Source organism: Phoca vitulina, unplaced genomic scaffold (assembly GCF_004348235.1).
Source record: "Phoca vitulina isolate PV1807 unplaced genomic scaffold, GSC_HSeal_1.0 scaffold37, whole genome shotgun sequence".
NCBI classification, from domain to species: Eukaryota; Metazoa; Chordata; class Mammalia; order Carnivora; family Phocidae; genus Phoca; species Phoca vitulina.
In genome coordinates this window covers 2,923,206-2,936,358 of record NW_022589740.1, presented here as the reverse complement: position 1 = coordinate 2,936,358, position 13,153 = coordinate 2,923,206, and the positions used below count along the sequence as shown (strand labels likewise).

Below are 13,153 nucleotides of genomic sequence, written 5' to 3'. Positions count from 1 at the left end.
CCCCAGCACCTGCCTCTGGATCAGCCCCAGCACCTGCCTCTGGATCAGCCCCAGCCCCAGCCCCTGCCTATGGCTCAGCCCCAGCCCCAGGCCCACCTTGCACCTTCTGTCCCAATCAGACCACCTTCTCTTCCACCCGAGATGGGGACCTGTGAGGTATCTTGCCCTGAATCCCAGAAGAAGACACCATCTTTCACCTCAACTGCAATTCAAAACCTGGAATGTCACTTTTTGAAGAAGCAACTAGAAAGGGGCAGGACCTTACCTGCTGTGGTGAAAAGATCTCAGGAAGTCTTTAGTCAAGGTCCTCCCAACCTTCCACAGGATGGCCAGGGCCCCCAGGGCCACGGGTCAGTCTCTGTCCTTCCCGGGGACTTGATCGACCCTGAGCTCCGGGAGCAACTGGAGTGGCACCTTTGGAAGAGGCTCGTGAAGCACCAAAGTGGCCTGCCCCACAGGATCCAGCTATCTGTAAAGCTGATACAGCCTCACGGAGAGTTCTGGAAGGTGCCACAGGCAAAGGCCTGGCACAGACCCGCGTCTGAGTCTGACTCTAGAGACGGAACCTGCGAGGCTACACAGAAGACTGGGTCCAGGTACCCAGCAAGGACCATGCCGGGAAAAAACCTGGACAAGGATTCAAGGTCTACTGCAGGGAGGATCCGGAAAGATCTACACAGGGGCTTGGCGAGCTCTCCAGGGAAGGCTCCAGGAATAAATTCTGAGGAGTCAGACACAGACTTGAAACCTTCAACAAGCAGCGCAGACGAGAAGCACCCAGAGAAGGTCCTAAGAGCCCATTTGGGCAGGAAGTTGGGACAGATCAGAGAAGGTCAGATCCCTGCAGATGTTCATCGTTCCAGGTTCGCTGCCCACCATGCCTTGGACCTTCCCAGAGAGCCAAGCACTCACAGGAAAACTGGAAAGCCAGCATTTTCCAAGGGTTGGGAACCCTACAGGACCACCTCCCACAATTTTTCCATCCTCAGTCCATACACTCAACGGATGCTAGAAGCACATATTATAAGGTTTCGGGTGAAGCACAGGTGGAGACTACCCCTCAAGGTCCTCAAGCCTGTAAATCTCTTTAAGTTGAAAAAGGGCTTCCTCTTTCCCCGGTCCTCCCTTCCCTGCTTAGCCACCTGTGTATCTAAGGCCCGCTCCAAAACCAAGTTCTTGGGAAAACCTCCTCAGCCCCATCAAGGAGAGAAGGTGGTAAAAGAGTCTGATCCCACCTTGGGGAGTCCTCTCCCTGCTCCCCAGCCTACATGTGAGGAAATCCAGCAGGCCCTGGAAGGGACCTCACCACGTGATGGCCGTGGGCCATCGGAGGCCCCTCTGGCTGGACAGGAGGCCAGGTCACCTTCTCAGACCCTCACATACAGCTTTGTGGGCAGAATCTGGCACAGGGAACCTGCCTCAGGGACTCTTATGAATAGCAACCTGGAGTCAAGTCCAAGTCCAGCAATGGCCACAAGTGAGCCAAGGAGGGAGAGTGGGGGTTGGGCCTCACAAGACTCCTGCCTTAGCATAGAAGTGCTAGAGCTCGACTTAGAGTCCCAGTATTTGAGTGCCAAAGAGTCCTGGGACGCTGGGGAGGTCGAGGAGGCTCCCGCTTGGGAAGTCACCTTGGAACCCGGCGTGTGGGCCAACAACCAAACCATCCGTGCAGATCTGAGAAGATCAGGGTCTTCAGAGAAAAGTGACAGCCCCTCGCCACCTACAGAGTTGGTCGGCCAAGACCCAGAAGAGCTCTGCCTTGATGCACAGCTTAGAGAGTTTGAGCTCCGGGAGTTCATGGAGTCAGAGAACCAGCCTCAAGACAATGCCGCCGGCGTGCTCCTGCAAGACTGTGAAACGGGTGTCCTCCTTCAAGACTGCGCCACTGACAGCCTTCTCCGAGACTGTCATTCCGATGTATTCCTTGCCGCAGACATCTTGGCTTCTCAGGGGTCCCTGTATGGCTTCCAGAGTGGGTCCAGTGAAGACACATCAGCTTCCCAGGTACTGTACGGCCGCAGATCAAGCAGACAGAAAATCCAGAGGCAGCCGGAGCCTCTGGGACCGCGGGACCAATGTAAGAGCCCGAGCAAGTCATCTGCCCCCACTGCTGAGAGAGAGGACCACAGGAGGCCCAGCCCGAGGGAGCCTGGAAAAGAGCTGTCAGCACTAAAGGTCCTCCAGATCAGTGAGATGAGCCGCACTGTCCAGCACAAGGACGCAGCAGAGTCCTCAGGAGGAAAGGCCTGTCACCTCTTGCTGAAAAAGGAGAGGGCTCCTCCGGAAAGCTACTTCAAAAGAAGGCTGAGGCACTTTATACAGTGGTTTTTTTCCAGTAAAGGCAAAGGACTGGAAGATCCCCTTCAAAAAGGCAAGTCTTCATCATCCCGGAGTCGGGGACCGGTCACAGGCAGATCAGCTGTGGACAGTGCGACGGCCGAGGCTCAGGTGCTCATGACGGCTGTGGGACAGATCCTACAGCAGAAAATGGTGCCTCACCACGGAGTTCAGGCCCCGGAGTTCAGCTGGTGCCACAGGGATCTCCAGGCTTCGGCAGGTCCCAATGTCTGCTACCACAGAGTCCTCTCCTATCAAGAGCAGAGGAGAGTGATGAGGGAGACAGCTTCCAACCAGCAAGCCACCACCAAGGGCCACAGCTGCGCCAACGAGACCGAGTGGATCAGAAGCAGGGACAACAGGTGGGCCTTCCCAGCCAGGGTGCCGGGGTGCCCGGGCAGACCCTGCCAGCACGGGTCCATGGTGCCAGGAGCTTCGGGCCGCCCTCCGCACCCCCACTGCCCGAGGCACTGCCTCCTCCGATACGTCTCATCTGGCCCGTCAGGGTGTGCTTCTCATGCCTTTCCTGGTGGGACTGCTTTTCTCCAAGAAAAAATGCAAACAGTGCAGAGAAGAACTTTTATTTCTCATGTTAGCACATCCTCTATGGGCTAAGGGCTTCTCTGGACCACAATTTTTATTGTTTCCCCAAAATAAATGTTTCTTTCTCATGAGAGATGCCGGCCTCTGTCTGTGCCCTGCTCGGGGGAAGGGAAGGATCAAGGTCTGCTCTCCCCGAGTGCCTGCTTTGGCTTCCAGAAGGCATGGGGCCTTGGAGGGAGGGGGACCGTGTGGTGCACCCCCACCCCCTCCCTCACACGCCTTCGGTTTCCGTGACAAGATGAACATGACCAAGACCAGGATCTGGCTCCGCCCGTCCTCTCCTGCTTTCTCTCTACCTTGAACTTGTGTGGCTGTAGGGAGGGTCTGCAGAGGCAGAAATCCCCCTCAGGCTCCGGGACATGTGGAAGACAGAGTCCTATGTCAGAGTGGGGCACGGAGTTTGGAGGCGCAAGGTTGGCCCTCAGTGCAGAGGTGGGAGAAATCCTGCTCCCCATCTCCTGGGGGAGTAGGGCACGGCTACCCCAGGAACCCTTCTCTCCCCGATGAAGCTGGTTGACATCACCTGGGAGCCCCTCTTAGCTCAGTGTCACCCCCCCGCCCCCGTTCTCATGCTCTGGAGCAGCAAGGGAGGAGCTCACGGCTCTGAGGGTGTGCAGCGGGGAGCACAGAGGCCACTGTGGACCAGTCTGCCCTGCTCACCAGCAACCCCTTCCCCTTCTGGGGGATGGAGCAGGGGGGTGGCTGGGAGGCAGGGGGACACTGCACCTAGGTGGGACTCCAGGAAGGAGGCAGAGTGACATGGTGTGCCCATACCTGGTGTGACGACCGAGGACCCGTGGTGTCCCACTGTCACCTACAGGCCCAGTGGAGACAAGTTAGAGGCCCCGTGGCCGCAGGGCCTCCACCCCACTCCAGCTGCCGGGCCCAGGGGGAAAGAAGCCCCCTGAGGCTCCCACACAGAGGGTCAGGCGCCCAGAGGCAGCAAGGCCTTCGGGCAGGGAAGCTTAATTTCTGCACAATTTGATAAGATTGCACGGGATTGGGGGCCTCGGGACAGACTTGTAGTCTGCGACCTTTACTTACTTGTGTGGCCCAAGGACAGCTCCCAGGGGACTGGTGGGGACTCCAAGGCCAAGGGACTGGCCCGGGTCATGTAGCAAGTCTTGCCTGGCTCCCGGTCTTGGTTACCCCAGAGCCCGAAGGGGGAGGAGGTCATCAGATAGAGTTTGTCCCACACCCGGCTGGAACGGACCGTCCAGAATGAGGGTGCAGTCCAGGAGGGGCCCCCTGCATGCCCTGTTCCCAGCCCAACATCATCCTCCGGGGCCCCCACACATCGCTCGCGTGGTGGAGAGTCCTGCTCCAGGAGGGACCCCCGATCCAGATGGCAGCAGGCATGGCCCTGCCCCCATGCCATCAGGACCCCACATGTGGGAGGGGACCCAGGGTGCAGGGCGGAGTGGGCGCAGGCCTGCTCCGCCGCAGCTTCTCTCTGGAGCCAGGTCCTGCCTCTAGGCCCCCAGGGTGCGCCCAGCACTGACACGGCAACCAGGCCCCGGGGGAGGCAGGACGGGGACAGAGAGCGCCCTGGGCCCTCGGGAGTTCAGGAGAGGGTGGCCCAAAGCAGGGTTCCTGAGCCTGGCTGCTGCTAGGTCCTCCCAGGGGCACCAGGACGTGAGTCCTGCAGTTGGGGAACCAGACGTGCACCCCACGCTCCTGTCGGGAGAAGTGCCTCGGACGGGATGCTGGTGGAACAGCCAGAATCAGGAAGGAGCAAGTCCCTTTGCCCTTCTCCTGCCAGACGGTGCAAGGCCGGAGAGGGAAAGCCCGACGCCGAGACCCCGCGCAGAGACCTCTGACAGACCCACACAGAGACCTCTGACGGAGACCCACACTGGGACCAACACCAAGACCCCACACAGAGACCCCATACAGAGATCCCACAAAGAGACCCCACAGCAAGACCCTACACAAAGACCTCCCACAGAGACTCACACCCTGAGACCCACAGAAATACTTATCCCACAGATCCACACAGAGAGACCTCACATCCAAGGACCCCACACTGAGAGAACACCCACAGAGACGAACACTGGGAAATCCCGCACAGAGCCTCCTCTCTGAGAGGTCCCACACAGAGCCTGACACCTCAGAGTCACTAGGAGCCGAGCAGCCACACAGTGACAGGACCTTCATAGTGGACCTGAAACCACTTAGCAAACTGCAGTGCAGGACGAGGCTGTGCCCTCCTGAGAACCCCTGACTCTGGGACGTTGTCAGCATTTTCCCACATGGGGGTCTCCGCTCGGGGAAAGGCTCATGAATGTTTATCCTTGTGCTAGGTCCTTGCCCCCGAACAAAAGAATTACAGATTCCACCGGTAGATATGCAAACTCTCCCCTCCACAGGTTTTCATTAGCTTGTTCGGACCACACTTTAGAGAAACAAAAGCACAAGCAAAATGCCACCAACCTCCAATGAGAGAAAATATCTTATTTGTCAAGTTTTACTAATGTCTAGTCAAAGGATGTCCGTGTCACATTTTTTGGAGACAAGATCTGAATTCAAAATGGCTGACTTCCTTACTTTGGAAACACGGTAAAGGCGTGTGGCAAGTCGGCTGGAGGAATAAAATAAACCAGCAAAAATCTGGACTCTCACTTCCCAGGGGGCTGGGATGTTATTTTGCACATAATAGCTTTGTCAGGTTTGTGAGTTTTGTCTTATTTTTAAAGGAAACAGGCTCACAGTTATGTGAAGATTTTTACAAATGAGTCAGGTATCTAGAAATATTTCTATTTTATCCTCTGGTAAAAATTATACTTTTTAAATTTTTTTCCTTAAAATGTGGTAATGCCCTCAAATGAGATTACACATATTTCCAGATGTGACAAAGTCTTAATGTTCAGACTAGCTTAAACTGATGTACTACTTGGAAGGATTCCCTTTTTAAATAATTCTTTAAAAATGCACATTTTGCGAGACTCAGGCAATCAGGCTCCATTTTGTATTCATTATAGGGCTAAAAAAGGACACATTGTTTCAAATAGTTAGAAAACTTACAAAATATATCATTTAATCCACAAGATATGCACATGAACTAATTACTAGAAGGGACATCTTCATATCTAAATTGAATAAAGTGTACAGTAATAATCAAAGTGTACATTAATGTATAGAAAAAGTGTACACTAATCATCAAAATCCTCACATTATAGAACTAACACTTTCCAAAGGGTGCATTTTAATGAGAGTATATGCATATTTCTTGCTACTCATAAGCAACTCGCTTTTCTTGCCTTGTTAAAATCTATTTTAATGACCACTGCCAAGGATGTGTCCCTGGTTAAGTCTCTCAGATTATCCATCAGGATTATAGGGTCAGTCTTCATTAAGAGAAGCAGAGCTAAATGAAAGCTCTTTGCCTATTTATTTCAACAAGAAATACCCTTCTATTCTCCCTTACTCCCTTACGTCATTGAATCACAAAATGATGGCATATGGTCGTGGATGTGTTATCGTATTGGATAGTATTTTTTATTTTTTAGTGTAGCTAATGTAGAACAGGTTGCTGATCAGAACAAAATGGGGCCAATTAGGAAAATTTTCGTCCAGGAAATGCTTTACAAAGAGCAGTATATCCTTTTCTAGTTGACTCAATCGATTTAATGGAGTGATTATTATTCAGTCTTTTGAATTAAAGTCGTTCAGCGTAGCCATGAAATCTGCAAACATAGAGAAACGTCCATAATAGTTTATCCCTATGACATGTGAATGTGTTTCCCTCACTAACAATTCATAGTTCAGTAAACTGTGTAAGATTTCGATGAACTAATATGCACTAAAGCAACATTCCCATCAGTCACGGCACGCACACCTGTCATAGGTCGCCTCTGATGATTTGTGGGTACAATTTCTACCACATAAACTTGTACCTTCACCCTAGAACAAACAGTTAAGAGGGTTCAATCTATTAGAAAAACACTGTGAATATTTCCAGACTTTATGGCTCCCTGTATTTTATTTTTAACAAGATTCACCTCCTGTAAATCTTATGAACGTTTCACCATTTATAGATACCAAACAGAAATGGAAATCAAAAACTAAACATAATGGAGGAAATAACAAACACAGATCTCCATTTTGCTGAAAATGAAGTGATTTTTAATCCACCAGGCTCTCTACATGCTATTCAGAATATGTTACAAGCTTGGTTTTGAAAACAATTTATATTTAAAACAGGCCTCACACTGATTTCAATAAATCAGGTATTTGAGAACAACATGTGGAGGGTGGCAATTACGTGAATACTTTTTATTACTCCACAGGGTAAAGATCTTTTCCCAAAAGGCAAAAAAAAAAAAAAAAAAAAAAATGTGTTCAGTCTACAGTGTTCACCCTTAAGAGCGTTCCTCTTAATAGGTCACAAAAGTTTCATACACTTTTACTTTATCAGCAGAAACTTCTGGAAGTGTTCCCAAATACACACCCCCCCACCTTCTGCGGTGCTCACAGCACGGGGGCACCGCAGGGAACATCCAGATCCAGAGGAGTTCCCAACCGTTGCCACCTCTCTGAGCGGGGTCAGATACACAGTCATTTCCAGGAACGGGATCGGTGTTCAGAATCGAGCCCCTGGCCACGGGCACTGCTGCTTGTCCCACGCAGAGGCGGGTGTCCGTGACTCGGGTGTCCCGGGGAGCCCGCCCTCGTCCTGCCCCGCGTCCTGCGCTCCGGTAACCGGGAGAGCCCGCGTCAGGCCCCCGTGCTCTCCACGGCCACCCTGCACCGCGGGGGGAAGTAACTTGCAGATAGCATCAGACGGTGCGCGCCAGGCAGGTGGCACCTCTCGGCCAACGTGGGGGACACGGTTCTCCGGCTGGACGCGCTTCTGCGCCGTCTTTCCGCACTCACCCTAAGGGGGTCTGCAGCTCCCCCTCACGCCTCTGAGTCCGAAACACCTGCTCCCTGTGGCTTCCACGATCTGTGCCGTTTACTTCCAACGACTGCTTCAGCCAGAAGTCCAGCCAGGTGGACCTCTTTCAGCTCAGGCACTGCCCTTAAACCTCAGAAGCCAGACCGCCATCCTTCCTCCTCCTTACACCTGCCGTAACTTTATGCCCCTAACCCTTCCCACGCCTATGTCCAGGGTCAGTAAATCGTCTGCAGAGCGCGTACATTTATTCTGCAGTGTGTGTCCCCGGAGTGAGCTAAACTTTCCACTTACCAGTTCTGTGACTTGGGCAAGTCACCCCGTGCCCCCAAACTTCATTTCCTTGACCCGGAAAATGGGGATCCAAGTTAATAGCGTTGCGGCCAAGGGAAAATGAGTTCAAATTATAAAACACTGTGCTTAGCAAGTATTGAATGATGTTGCTGTTATTGCTGTTTTTATGTTTTCATATTATTATTTCCAAGTCATTTTTATTTGTAAAACGAAGTACACACAATTAGTTGTTTTTTATAGAATTAAATATTCTCACACAAAAGCTAGTGTTTTTTATGTATTGAAAATCAAAAACCCTCTCTGAGAAAGTAAACAATATTCTTCCAAGTAATCTCCAAATCATTTTTTGCGACACAGTGTTTAGTAGGTCTTTCCTGATTCATTCTGATTGTAAAGGACTCTGTAACCCCAAAGCTGTTCCTTCATTTGCCTTGAACAAGCTGGACTCCTGTGGTAGTTCAAAACCAACTCTGTTCTCTCCATCTGCCTGTTCACACCTGCTCCTGGGTGCTGGTCCCCCCCCGCCTTGGGTGAAATCGGGGGGTCCTCTGGTTATCTTCGGTAACAAGAGAAGGTCTGGTTTCAGGCATTAAATCACACAGTCCCGGGTAGGAGTCAAAACGCCAAGCTGCATCTCAACACGAAGCTTCCGTCCTCCAGGAGAGCAGCCTGACCTCGATGGGATGCTAGTGTGGGAGCTGCGGGAACGCACAGACTTCTCCAGATGCGCTTGGTGCTGCTTCGTCTTCCCAGCCATGCCCACCACCCTCACCTGCTTACCCATCTCGGGTTCGGGCTGCTCATCGCCCAGCAGGGGCGCCCACAGCGGTGCCCCCGGGACTTGGCAGGGGGTCAGAGTGGATTTCCTCTCGTAGGCATTTTGTGCTGTTTCCAGAGCCCCGCACCTGCCGTTCCTTGCAGCAAGGACCAGCGCCTCGTCCAGCCGGCCCCCCCGGTGCCCCCATCACGGGGCAGTGGTCTCGCTCTTCCCATGGTCTCCCCTCTCGAGCGGGGCCACAGTGGTTCCTCTGGATCGCCCTCCACCCTGGGAGAGCACTTACTCCCAAAAGCAACCCCTGGCCCAGGATGTCTCGAGGATGGTCAGACAGTCATGCCCTGGGTCCCCAAATGCCAAGGGGATGCGAGCAGATTCCCAAAGTTGGTTCCTGGATGCCCCCTGTTGTGACAGCAGTTGAGGGTACATTCCCAGCACTGAAAACTCTCTCTGGAGAGTAGGTAGAGGTTCACATTCGACCCACCCCTCCTTTCCAGGTGCTGCTGGGTGGGTTAGGGCCTCACTTTCTCATCTGGGAACCCTCACCTCCTAGAGATTGTGTCAGGCCTTTATGCTGCTGCCTTAATCTCAATTTTTTTTTTCTTAATCTCAACTTTTAAGATTTTTCTTTTCATTTTTAATTAACCTTGTTCCACCTTTTACTAGTTCGTTGAAAAGAGCTTTTCTTATTCTCAATAAAAAGAATTAAGATATAAGCTTATAAAGTTTTACATTATTTGGAAATTTATTTATTTTTACTTATTTGTATAATACTGAAATATTATAAAATATTATATTACATAATATCATGTAATGGTTTATTTATGTAATGCTGTCACTTACCTACAAAAGTACTTGTCAATTTTTCTTCCTTCTTTACAAAAGTCAGAAAATATGTTAAGAATTAGCTGTGGGGGGGCGCCTGGGTGGCTCAGTTGGTTAAGCGACTGCCTTCGGCTCAGGTCATGATCCTGGAGTCCCAGGATCGAGTTCCACATCGGGCTCCCTGCTCGGCAGGGAGTCTGCTTCTCCCTCTGACCCTCCCCCTTCTCATGCTCTCTCTCACACATAAATAAAATAAAAATCTTTAAAAAAAAAAATTAGCTGTGGGGGCGCCTGGGTGGCTCAGTCGGTTAAGCATCGGACTCTTGGTTTCAGTTCAGGTCATGATCTCTGGGTCGTGAGATTGATCGAGCCCTGCGTCAGGGTCCAGGCTCAGCACAGAGCCTGCTTAAGACTCTCTCTCTCTCTCCCTCGGCCCCTCGCCCCCCAAAATAATAAAGAAATAAATCTTTTTAAAAAATGAGCTGTGAAGATGCCAATATTTTTCACTTGTGCATTTATTTTTATGTTAAAATCTCTCTTCTGAGAAAGCAGACATGAAGCTTTTGGGGGGAAATCAGACTTAAGGACATACTAGGTGGAATCATTTAGAGTTGAGGGCCACCTGACCTTTTCAAGATGTTTCCCGTAAGTTGGTGAAAAGCTCTAAAAGCTTAGGAACAGGAACAAATTGTGAATTAAAAGCCAAATCGTCAAAATGAAGAGCTGTCTGACAAGCTCATGATGCCCTCTGACACTTCTGGTGAGTGGGACCAGAGCCTGTGTGGAGGTTTCTGGGCACTTTAGAGAGGCCAGCAGGAGAACAGTGTATCCCCAGAATGGAGCTGGGCCTTCTCCCAGTGCTTCTCAGGGAGATGCTTGACTGCTGAGAGGTGACCAGATTTCACAGGGGGACCATAGAGAAGAAGCAGAGAGAGCTCCCAGGGGCCGTTATCCCTGCTGTGCTTGGCTGTGTTTTCCCTTGGATAATAAATATGATTACATTTCATTACTCAGGTACTAAAATCACATTCAAGCACCTCTTTACCTGCTGGTGAGTTCCTCGATATCGTGGGTTGGAGGACGTGTTGAGGGACGCTGGTCCAGGGGACGTGTTGGCAGGATGAATATTTTTCTGAGTGATTTGACAACAATAAAAGTTCATCCAACAGAGAGACTAGGAAAACAAATTTTCTAACTTTCTAGTAGAGAAAGCATCCAGTACTATTTTTATTGAGGGATAAAAATATGTATTTGTTTAGAAGAATTTAGAAGAGCAGTGAGTGGAGGAAATGGTGCATGTGGGCTTGGCTAGAACATTCCTCCTTGGTGACTTGGTCGGGGCTCCCAGACCATTCTGGTCTGTGGCTCAGGGCAATCCAGGGGGCTGCTTGTCTGAAGGCAGCACTCCTGTCCACTCCTGTCCCTTGCTGACCAGATGGACACACAGCATCATCCACAGCTGAGAGCTGTTTATTAACTAGCTCTGTTTCTTCCAGCACAGTTCATACATCCTGTAGTCCTGTTATCGCCGCCTTCTTTTGCAATCTCAGGGTGAAAATGGATAACCAATGTGAAAATCATCCTACTTGAATGACAACACACATGAAAATTTTTCCCATAATAGTGGTCTCAGTGTTATAGCCACCCAAGTCTATCAGTCTGTTTCAGATTGGCTTCTTTCTCTTAGTATTATGCACTTAAGCTTCCTTCATGTCTTTCCACAGATTGATAGCTCGTTTCTTTTTTAGGACTAAATAATATTCCATTGTCTGGATGGACACCATTTATTTATCTATTCATTTACTGAAGGACAGCTCAGTTGCTTCCAACTTTGGGCAATTATGGAAAAAGCTGCTAAAAACATGTGTCCAGGTTTTTGTGTAGATACAAGTTTTTGACTCCTTTGGGTGAAAAGGAGTCTCCAGTGGGAGCGCTGGATTGTAGGGTAAGAGTATGTTCGGTTTTGTAAAAACCCGCCAAACTGTCTTCCAACGTGGCTGCACCATTTTGCATTCCCACCGGTCACAAATGCAAATTCTTGTTGCTCCACATCCTTGTCAGTATTTGGTGTTGTCTGTGTTCTGGATTTTGGCCATTCTCCTAAGTGTCTAGTGGTGTCCCATTGTTGTTTTAATTTGCAATTCTCTAATGACGTATAATTGTGAGGATCTTTTCATATGCTTATTGGCCACCCATGCAACTTCTTTGGCGCAGTGTCCAGATCTGCCCATTTTTGAATCAGTTTGCTAGCTTGGTGTTCTGTGTATTCTGGATAACAATCCTTTATGAGATGTGTCTCTTGCAGATATTTTTAAGTCTGTGTCTTGTCTTCTCATTCTCTTGACATTTTTTTTAAAGAGCAAAAGTTTTTAATTTTTATGATTTCCAGCTTACTGATTGTTTCTTTTGTGGATTGTGTCTTTGGTGTCATATCTAAAAGTCTTGCCATACCCAAGGTCATCAGGGATTTTTCCTATGTTTCTTCTCGGAGTTTTAAAGTTTTACATTTAGGTCTGTGATCCATTTTGAGGTGTCTTTTGTTTTGTTTTGTTTTGTTTTGTTTTGTTTTGTTTTGTTTTTGCATGTGGACGTCCAGTTGTTACAGCACTATTTGTTGAAAAGATTGTCTTTGTCTTTGTTCCACTGTGTTGCCTTTGGTCCTTTGCCAAAGATCAGTCAACTTGATTTATGTGTGTCTATTTCTGGACTCCACATTCTGTCCCATTCATCTGTTTGTATATTCTCTTACCAATACCAAACTCTCTTGATTACTGTGGCTTTGTAGTAAATCTTGAAGTAAGATAGTGTCAGTCTTCCAACTTTGTTCTTTTCCTTCAATATTGTGTTGACTATTCTGGGTCTTTTCCTTCTCCATATAAACTTCAGAACCAGTTTGTCAATATCCATAACATAACTTGGGATTTTGATTGCGATTGTGTTGAATCTATAGATCAAGTTGAGAAGAACTGACTCTTGACAATATTGAGTCTTCTTATCTATGAACATGGACTATGTCTCCATTTATTTAATACTTCTTTATTTTTTTTAATATTTTATTTATCATTTGTCAGAGAGAGAAAGCACAAGCAGGGGGAGCAGCAGGCCGAGGAAGAAACAGGCTCCCCACTGAACAAGGAGCCTCATGCAGGACTCGATCCCAGGATCCCAGGATCATGACCTGAACCAAAGGCAGACACTTAACAGACTGAGCCACCCAGGTGTCCCTAGTTAATTGTTCTTTGATTTCATTCATCAGAGGTTGGAAATTTACCTCCTATAGATGTTATACGTATTTTGTAAGGTTTATACCTATGTATTTCATTTGTTTTGATGCTAAGATAAATAGCATTGAGTTTTTAATTTCACATTCCACTTATTCATTGCTGGTATATAAAAGCAATTGACTTGTCTAATAAACTGTGATT

General features: G+C 49.1%; 1 protein-coding gene across 1 annotated transcript in view; it reads left to right on the top strand.

The window, feature by feature from the left end:
* LOC116646639 (spermatogenesis-associated protein 31E1-like) overlaps window positions 1–6,552 on the top strand; it is a 13,818-nt gene extending 7,266 nt beyond the window's left edge. The window contains exons 4-5 of the mRNA XM_032427478.1: window positions 178–2,699; window positions 6,450–6,552. Coding sequence (XP_032283369.1) covers window positions 178–2,699; window positions 6,450–6,552 — 2,625 coding nt within the window. The remainder of the gene's footprint in view (window positions 1–177; window positions 2,700–6,449) is intronic.
* The last annotated feature ends 6,601 nt before the right edge of the window (window positions 6,553–13,153 follow it).